We start from the raw sequence: 9,782 nt of genomic DNA on the forward strand, positions 1-9,782 counted from the left end.
GCATAGTTATGTTTCCAACGTTGGCTTTAATCCAAATCCATCGAAAAAGGCTGGATTTAATGAAAAACCGCGTTTCCTTTAGCATTTAAAGAAAGCGGAAGTGCACCCGATATTTATTGGAAGTTACCCTATCAGCACATGTGCAATTTACAGTACCAGCATACTTTGGTAAGATCAAACAAAGCCACATGGGGTTGCTTTTTCTCTTTCTATAGCTCTTGTTTTTCTGTCTTTCTCTTATTTTGTCTTTGCTTGTACTTTTTTTACTTTGCATTTTGTGAAACACAAAGAAAAACATCTAAAATACAAGCGAATTTAGAAGTTATTGAGTTGTTTTTATTTTCCGCCCTCAGGCTGACGTAAGTAACCAGAAGTGAAATTTCAACTACTTAGCTACATGCGTGAGTGCATGCATAAATCGGTTAATGGGCCCTTAAAAAGGAAACAACATTTTTCATTTTACAAAACATGTTTCGACATGCCTATGTCATCTTCAGTTGCAAATGTTCGACGATTGTTGAATTTTCACCGTATGCATGATTACATTATAGAATTATGCCATAAAATTTACGTTAACAACTTGAATATTGGAATATACTGGAAACAAAGGACTGCTGGTGCACACCAACAGTAGCTGAAACAGAATAAAAAATAAATAAAATAAAAAATGAAAAAGACTTGAAAAGCAAGAGACAAATCTAAGTGCCTCAGCTGTTGGTTTAGAGTTGGAATTTCCCACTTAACAAACAGCGCCTCTTTTATCTTAACTTGAAACTCGAGGCAGCAGAATCTAGAATCGTGAAAGATTCTGCAGAGCACGAGTCACGACAAGTCCCTGATGACTGCAAGTGCTTGTAAGCATGTGAAGCCTTGTCTGACACAAGGTGCTTGTGGACACGTGTACAAATGTGGCGAGTGGTCTCACCAATGTACCAGGCATTACAGCCAGCACATGAGAATTCATAAACGACACAAGAACGGAGACTGTGGCATGGACTCTTCCAAGCTGAACTCAGAGAAAAACCATGATAAGAACTAACAACAAACAAATATAGCTACTTCAAAAGACAGGAATTTCTTTCTAAGTTCCAAGATATTTAGCCTGAATTTCAACAAAAGGGGTCTCCTCCAGAATTCCTATGCTTCAATGAAGTGTCAAAAGAGAGATGATGATTACAATCAGATTAAGGAATTTGGTCTCTTTATCCTGTGAAGATGATCACTCCAATGTTGGAGAGGGGCCCAAAAAGAAGCGCATGGTTCATCCTTTTCACATGCTGTAACAAGGACCAGTGATGATGAGGAAGGTGATAACATTATTACAAGCAATCTCAAACAGCTTACACAACTAGTTTTGTTTATTACTTGCCCTCTTTATTTACCTTATTTTCTTTTTACAAATATTTATAAAACTTTCAATGCTCTGACTCTAATGTTGATGTTAACTCTGTAGAATATATGGCACAAAATATATTAATAAATAGACTAATTTATCTTCTACATTGTACTTTTATGCATTCTTGCAAAGTTCATGATCATTTTTGTCACTTTTATGATTGACATGTACTAACAAAACTGTATAGATGTTCTAAATTCAAGACTTAGCAGTTACTTGGTATCCTTGAGGGATTGCAACATTCAATCATGATTTAAAATAACTTTTTAAAAAACACTTTTAAAAAAAGACCTTTCACTGCTAACTATCCACAGTAAAGGCACTTTAAAACCAGTGAAGAGGTTATAGTGTATACGGTTTGTAATCTCCAGCTTGATTTCGAAGTGGAACACATTCTTGCCTTGTACAAGAGCCCCACACCCCACACCTTGGAAAACAAGAGTGTTTGCCATACAAATCAACAGAGGACAAACTTGCAGTATCTTCATCTCTGAAATCAAAGTCAGCCCTTTCTGTCTTTTCTCTCCCAGTATAAATCCATTTCCGCACAACTATTACCACAACAGTTATTAGCAAGAGGACGGCAACAAAGAGGGAAACAAGCGTTCCAGCTGAAATTTTGCCAGTGCTGTGCTTAGGTCTCGGATCACCTAAAAAAGAGCAAAAATATAACCTAAGCACAACCTCATTTTTTAATAAAACGATTGTTAAGCTTTGTCATGTAATAGATTTCTCATAACAACTATGTATTTATTTATTTATTTATTTATTTTACTTGGTCCTACAAACCTTGTATCATGCTAGTGTCCCATAATGCTATTAATGATGTGCACAAAATAAGTTTACTTAACCCTATCCAGTTAACAATGTCAGTGAACTTGACTAAGGGGGGTGTTTACGTGACAAAAACCTAACACTGGTGTGAGTTTCATAGTATGTTGTTAAATGGACAGCAGTATTTCACTGGAAAATATACCACTTGTAAAATTCACACGAAACTACATCCAGCACCCAAAGTGTTGGTTTTTCAGGAGGGAGGAAAACTGGAGTGGCTGGAAGAAAACCCTTGGATCAAGGCAAGAACCAACAAAATTCACCACCCACCCATATGTGTATGGCGCCTGGCTGTAATCAAATCCGTGTCCACATTGGTGTATATGTATAGCTTACCTGGGATTTTTACCATGAGAGATGTGTTTGTGCCACTGACGTCATTCATTACCCCAACATGGACACAATACTTGCCAAAATCGTGAAACATGTGATTTACTATCAAGCTACAAGAGTTTTTGTGCTCCATGGTAGGACTGCAAATATCTCCAGGTGGCAGGTTGCACTGTTTTGAAACACACCATTGAAAGGATACAGGAAGGCTGGTTGAGAAAAGAAAAGAATCATTATGGTGAAATCAACAGTTGTGCTCACAAGGTTTCTGAAATCCTGAATATTATTTCAAGTGGCAGATCCTGAAAAGTTCTTAAAATTTCCATGGTTTGAGTGAAAATTCAAACCGGGAAGGAAAGATATCTCAAAATAAACTTATGTGGGTGAACGTAAAAAAGGTCTGAATAAGAGCCAAGTGGCCGATGAGGCCAGAGCTTATCCTCGTTTCTGTACCATGAAATGACTAGGAGTATTTCTACTCCCCCTGGATGGGATGCTAGTCCATCACAGGGTTACCCCCAGCATTAAGTTTGCTGGTACTCATTTATACACCTGGGTGGAGAGTGAGCAGAGAACAGTTTTAAAAAAGGTACAAATGGTACATGAATGTTGAAGAAATATTAGCTAGTGCATTGGAAGCTTTTATGGACAACCTAACCAAGTCCCAATCAACTGATCACGAATAACAGCAGGACCATGTAAGGGGAAACTTCAACAGTTTCAGATGAACAAAGAAAAAAACATGCAAAAAGCTAAACATTATTTACCTTCCATTACAAGAGATGTTGAATACAACCATTTTATCTTGCAGCAAAGGTTTGTGCTGCACCGCAAGAAATACACGTTCTGCAACAAAAAAATATATTACATTATGGCATATTGGTCGCTTGCCTGACAGGCTTAGTTGAAGTAGAGTTTTTTTGGTGAGTAAATGACTTAAATTAATGACACTACAAAAATTAATAATATTTTGGGGCTAATGAGAATGACTATGGCCTTAGGTGTCCTGCAGGGCATGACAAGGATATGTAGCAGCAGTAGCAGCAGCAGCAGTAGTGAGAATAACTAGATAAAGTAACTCTGCTCTAACCAAAACTTTCACACTAAGTATTTGCAGCATAATCTTTTGCAATTCCTCAGAGCACATGTAAATCATCAGACATGTTCTTGGTTGCCATTCTGATGCTTACAATGTGAATCAGTAAAACGTGAATGCTAGAATTACTAGTGGCATGTTATTGTGTTCCGAGATAATCCATCCCAGATGTGACATGAAAAAAACACAAACCTGAACCCTAATTAACTGTGTGGTTCAATCTACTATCTGATTGGTCCCAGCATGGTATTGATTTCTTTCACAGGTCAATGTGAATTCAAAGTCTTCACTCTTGTCAGATTTGCACATACCTCATACTAATAAGCGTTTTATTAGACATTACTATTTATAGTGAAAAGTGAAGAATATAGACTGACCTTTTACATACAGAGTCTTGATAATTGGGTCTAACTTGGGCGTTTTTTCAAAATATTTGGTATCTACCCTGATAGTCACCCACAACTTATGGCTTCCTTCTTTATCATATGCATGGACAATTGTTGTGTTTTTCCTGCGTCTCACCAAAGTACCATTGCCAAATTTCCAGTCAATAGATACCCCAGTTATCACCTCAAATGGATCCTTAAATTTCACCTCAAATGTAACTGGACTGTTCTTGGCTACTGCATTTGCATGACCAGACGGAAGCTTAGGTCCAGTAGAACTCTTAATTTCCAAATAGGGTGTAATATTGGCTAAAACGAACAAAACACACATTATTTTGAGATTTCACATCAAACATCATAATTTTAGTATTTACAAGTGTGAGTGAAATAAAAGGATGAGAATGATGATATTATGGACTCTCTGAAGATAAAAAGTAAATGATAAAGTCTGGATACAAGTCAAGTGGGTCTCTACGTTGGAGCTCTTCCCGGTTTCTGTAGCATGAAGTGACTAGGAGTATTTCTACTCCGCCCTGGATGGGATGTTACCCACAGCATTAAGTTTGCCAGTACCCATTTATATACCTGGGTGGAGAGAGGCAAAGTGTCTTGCCTAGGAATGTAACACAACTTCCCCAGCCGCTTGATCTGGAGATGAGCACGGCAACCATGAGCCCACCGTCCCCATCTCTGAGCACTCTCATTGGCTATAAGCCTCTGTTTTACCATGATAGAGCGGTTTTTAATTGAGTGTTGAAAGTAAGCGGGCAATTACTTTGGTTTTGGTTTTGGTTTTACTACACCAAGAGTCGAATTACTGAAACCTGCTCTTAGCTAATAAAACAAAATACAATTAGATAGCAAAATGTGTTTTCTCTTTTCACATCTGAGTGATAAGGTAAAGTCGCTGTACACAGGGGCCAAGTAGTCCATATTGCTGGAGCTTATACCTGGTTTCTCTCGCATAATGGGACTGCGTAAAGGAGTATTTCTTGGGGCCCCCTTAGTCTCATTTGTCACTCTAGCCAAACTCATACAATTCTCACTGTCCCCATGTGGCTGCTTCTGACATACATTCCTTTCTCACTGTTTCCCATATTTTTACTTGGACCAATCAGTGCCTAGTTATAGCTGTCGTGATATTTCCTTCCCAGAGAAACCCTGACTGGCCATTGATTGGTTGACATTTTTGGTGCGAACCTGTGATTGGCTTATTTCAAGGTTGGAAAGAGGAGCTTGAATTTAGTTTGGGCTGTACGGCTGACACTCCCAGGATAGAAATTTCACAACTGTGATTCGGAAAAAGTTGGTAGGTATTAATAGTTGGCTGGCTGGTCCTGCCTGGATTTCACCTGTTTGTCTCTTTAAGAGGGACCTCTCTCTAAGATAGACATCTCTCTAAGGAGGACAGCTAGAACTGGTCATGCGAATATCCACCTTAGAGGGAGTTATTTCCAAGAAAGAACTCACAATATCATAGTATAAAAAGAGACATTCATAGTAAGTATATCCTACCTGTAAATTCTAATGTTTTATTGGCAGTTCCAAAATAGAATCTGCGTAGGCTCATTCCATGGATAGTAACATTGATGGTACAAGATCTGACGGTAGTAAAATTATGAGTCACATTTTGAAGTTGTGAATTATGCAACTGTGAGCCATCTCCAAAACACCAGTCGAATGTTATCCCTTCAAGATCTAAATCTTGAGGTTTCTTAATGATAATTTTCAAGTGCACCATTCCTGCGACAAAAGTCTCATGGTCTGTGTTGCTTCCATTTTTGTTTTCTGGAGAATCCTGGTGGGCATCCAAAACTGCAATTACCGGTATAATGTCATCTGTAGATAGATAGGGAAGGCAAATCAGCAAGTAAAGCACAGAAACACATGTTCAAACCATTACTTATTTCATTCTTCTTCACAAGTCAAAAAGAAGAAGCAAAAAAGGCATACACTGCCAGAGCTTGTACTGGTTTCCATAGCATAAGTGATTGCTACTCTTCCTGGATGTGATGCTAGTCCACTGGCTAATCACAGACAGTCTGAAATGCTTTAAACAAAATGACCATAGTCACATGATAGGCAAATGCTTGAGTCTTAGCTGACACTAGATGCCTGGTACACTTACTGTATAAAGTGTTCAAAGCACATGATTTAATTCTAATTGTTACCTTTCCTACCAAGCCTACCGTGGGGATACGCCCCTTTTCTAACAGTCCTCTTTTTACTAACTGCACCTATTCCAATAAGAGGCCCCCCTGGAAAAGTGACAGTTCAGGAAATGATATAGATAGACCGATTAGCTGGGAAAATTATATCTAGTCTTACTGCTTTCCCATCTGAACATAACACTGAACATGTTAGAAAATTTGAAGTGTAACTATGAGAACCATGTTCCTGCTGTAGTTAGCACCCCTTCTACTGAGCTACAAAAAGTCAATAAGCCCTTGGGTGGTCACTCACTGACAGCATACCAACATTTGTTGACTGGCAAAATCAGTGTCCATTCTCCTTCATCAAATGTAACCAATGAATGGGTTGATCGTTGCTGAAGTCACAGTTTACATAGTTTTTGCCTTATTAGAACTATATGATTTTGTGTGGAGGAGGCATCCTGCTGGATATGAAGTGACTCCAAACTGTTCAAGAGCTTTTGAAACTTAATAGCTGGTGAGATTCTTAGCTTTTTAGGTTTGATATTGAAGGAGATATTAGCTTTCAAAAAATGCAAGATCTCTGGGTGTCAAAAGTGCTAATGAGCCCTTACATTCTTTGTAAATGTTTGAGTTTTCAAACCCACTTCACATCACATCACGAGTTGCATCCATTGGTCTCAAGTTCCTTAGGGCAGTCAATAGTGCTATGCATCAAGGTCTCGCGAACCATGATTGTATTGGAAAAATAAGCAAGGCAAGTGCAGAGGAAATTGTTCCAGAGTCTCTTCATGTTGATATCACTGTTGTGCACTGGCTATTTCAAGACTCACACGATGACGTGAAAACCCGTATTCTGAATATATGTCAAGATATAATATTTCTTTCTTCTAGAGGGCATAAGTTAACTCCTAAGCATATTGGAATAGGCCTTACCGTTCACCAGGCAACTAGATCAAAACAACTGGTACAGCTTTTACATGCTGCCAGCCTTTCGGTTAATTATGACACTGTCCTCAGAATGGACAATACCATTGTAAATGATGTCCTTGAAAGGTACAAGGAAAGCGGTAAGGTGTTTGTTCCTCGTAACTTCACTGGAACCACAAAACCTGCAGGCTACACTCACTTTCCTGTAGATAACATAGACATAAATGAAGAGACACTCAGTGGCATGGGCACATTCCATGCGACGCAGGTTGCCGCCTTTCGTCGCAAAGAGGAAGGAGAACCAGCCATGGATATCGAGCTGTCTCCTATGTCAGACAGGCGGCTGGATCTATAAGTGCCATTGGAACTTCATGAGCTAACCGATTTGTCATTGGACAACAAGAAACCAGAACCTGAAATACAGAAGACAGTAGTTTCTGAGTGGTACACACCTGACAGCAGTCTAATTGATGAGTCTCACAAGAAGGACCTAGCTTGGATCCTTGGTCGTTTGCATGAGCAACAACCTGAACTCCAGTCAATCCCAGGGTTGACTGGTTTCAACCAGCTTTTGGCGACTGAAAAACCACAAGTCACAGTGGTGGGTCCACTTCCCATTGTGAATACTCCAACACATGAATTTGAGACTCGTTGGACGGTGATCTTAAGGTGCAAGGCAATGACGCACCTGAGAAATGGCAAGTTCACTGTTATTACCATGGATGAGGGCCTATACAACAAAGCAAAGATGTTGCAATGGGGAAAGATGCAAGTGCTTAAGGATGTCATCATTGTGCTTGAAGGTTTTCACACGTAGATGACATCGGGAAGTAGCCAAAGTTAATGACGCGAGAAGAAGTGTCAGTGGCATGTTTACAGTTACTAAGCATACTGTGGGTGCTCCTGAGAAGGCGGATGCTGTGTAAACCGACGCTGCACTTGGATTCGACTATCTCTTTGCTGTTCCAAGGCATGTAAATGTGGCGACAGGTGCAGAAACAACAGCAACACTGTAGCAGAGGTAAATGAAGCATGACCTATGACTTTGATAAGGTGGAAGTCACATGGTGGTCTTCTGTAATATAAGATACTTTGCTTATGGTTTATAAGCTTGTATTTCTGGCTTAAACCGTGCGTCCAAGTAGAAGAAAGTTCAGTCTTTTTACATGAAAAATCCTAACTCATGGGAAATGTTACATAGGTTGGAAACGCTATAGAATGACTGAAAATGGAATGATTTCATTACATCATGTGACCCATCAAAGCTGATCACCTATTGCATTTTTGTGTTTTTATTGTTGGATGTGCAAATCAAAATGAAAAACGCCAGTACGTTGAAAACCATATTAAAGGAAATTGTGAATAGAGCGTCTTTTATGCTTTAAAATCGATTTTATTGGAAAGTCACGCTACTCTTCATAACTGATCACGTGATGCATTTTATCTCCTACACTACTGTCTATCAAACTCAAATCGTCAAGTAGCAAAGATTCAGCTATTTCCCCATCGTATTGTACACTTTTTATTGGGTTTACATAAATGTTACAGTTCAGCCTCGCTTTCATGCTGCAGGAGCGAGGACCTAGACAAAAAATATCAAATATCATAACATTTGGAGTGGGCAACAGCACAATTCTTAATCAGGATGGCAAGACGAAGATTTTAAGCTATGTTGCCTGCTTCTACTCAAAATGTTTAGTGAAAATCGTTTTTTGGCGAGCTGCCTCCTGACTACACTGCTAGATGATATTTATATTTTAGAAACTGAATCGCTCATGCTAATGGCAAATATTGTAAACATGCAAAGACTTCCGTTTAGCTACAGTACACCACTGAATAAGTCAAAGCATGCAAATTAATGCAATTACATGAATTATACCATCGTAAACAGGAAGAAATTTTAACACAAACTTTAAAATTTTATAAATTTTATACCGTCGGATCCAGTAACTGTAACATCTGTACGGTTCATTGCGTAGTAGGAGTTGTAGCCATTGTGGTATCTTCGTTCATCCGTGGAATCTGGATAACTCCAAACAAGAATCCGCACATAAACAGAAACTGTTTTCTGTCCACCACTGCTCCATCGCCAGCAAAAGCTATCCCATCTATGCGTAGACTGACTGTGCTTTATCCACGGCCCGGAAGGTACTTTCCAGAAGAATTCGTAGGTTATATTTTCATTTGAAGCATGTCTTGTTCGCGTTTTAGGCTTCGAATTCAGTACAACTTCAGCGTCAAACGCTGTTATTTCTCCTAGTTTTGTTGAGCCACTGCTTGAGATCAGCACTTTGAAGTCTCCAGAATGAAGTGAGTGTATTTGTGATGGAAGTAAAAGAAGTGCTGAAGCGACAAAATAGAAGAGTGCTTGCGGCTCGGACATGTCGTATATCACTTTCGAACGCTCGATCGAAAATGAAATTCTTGTGTGAGTGGAATTATCTGCTGCAAAATCTGTAGCCCAGATGGAGTCCTACCTCAAAATTTTGCTAATGTAATGTAATGTCGCCACATATACTGTTACCCTTTGCGTAACAGCCTTCTCCCAAACTTGGACTTTGAGAGATTCTTCAAACTGTGTACTTAGCAGCCAAGCAATTCCCCAGGGCGAAATTTAACACGGTCGGGAAAGGGGTGTCTGGAAAACCCGAATAGAG

General features: G+C 39.2%; 1 protein-coding gene across 1 annotated transcript; it reads right to left on the reverse strand.

Moving 5' to 3' along the window:
• Positions 1 to 1,340: 1,340 nt before the first annotated feature.
• Positions 1,341 to 9,508, reverse strand: LOC110046397 (uncharacterized). Its single transcript, XM_020752086.2, has 6 exons — positions 9,061 to 9,508; positions 5,558 to 5,881; positions 4,034 to 4,351; positions 3,328 to 3,406; positions 2,567 to 2,769; positions 1,341 to 2,046 (listed from the first exon to the last, which is right to left on the reverse strand). Exons 1-6 carry the CDS (start codon positions 9,506 to 9,508, stop codon positions 1,739 to 1,741), a joined length of 1,680 nt encoding a protein of 559 aa, XP_020607745.1. The 3' UTR covers positions 1,341 to 1,738.
• Positions 9,509 to 9,782: the final 274 nt, after the last annotated feature.

Source organism: Orbicella faveolata, unplaced genomic scaffold (assembly GCF_042242905.1).
Source record: "Orbicella faveolata isolate gen_17 unplaced genomic scaffold, um_ofav_v1 contig_2, whole genome shotgun sequence".
NCBI lineage: Eukaryota > Metazoa > Cnidaria > Anthozoa > Scleractinia > Merulinidae > Orbicella > Orbicella faveolata.

What these genes read in the sequence shown, in the direction of transcription:
- LOC110046397 (XM_020752086.2), bottom strand. Translation starts at nt 9,508, where the DNA reads ATGTCCGAGCCGCAAGCACTCTTCTATTTTGTCGCTTCAGCACTTCTT. An exon ending in TACAGTTACTGGATCCGACG is followed by an intron (nt 5,882 to 9,060) that starts GTATAAAATTTA and finishes ATCTATCTACAG; the next exon opens with ATGACATTATACCGGTAATT. An exon ending in CAAGACTCTGTATGTAAAAG is followed by an intron (nt 3,407 to 4,033) that starts GTCAGTCTATAT and finishes TTTTTGTTGCAG; the next exon opens with AACGTGTATTTCTTGCGGTG.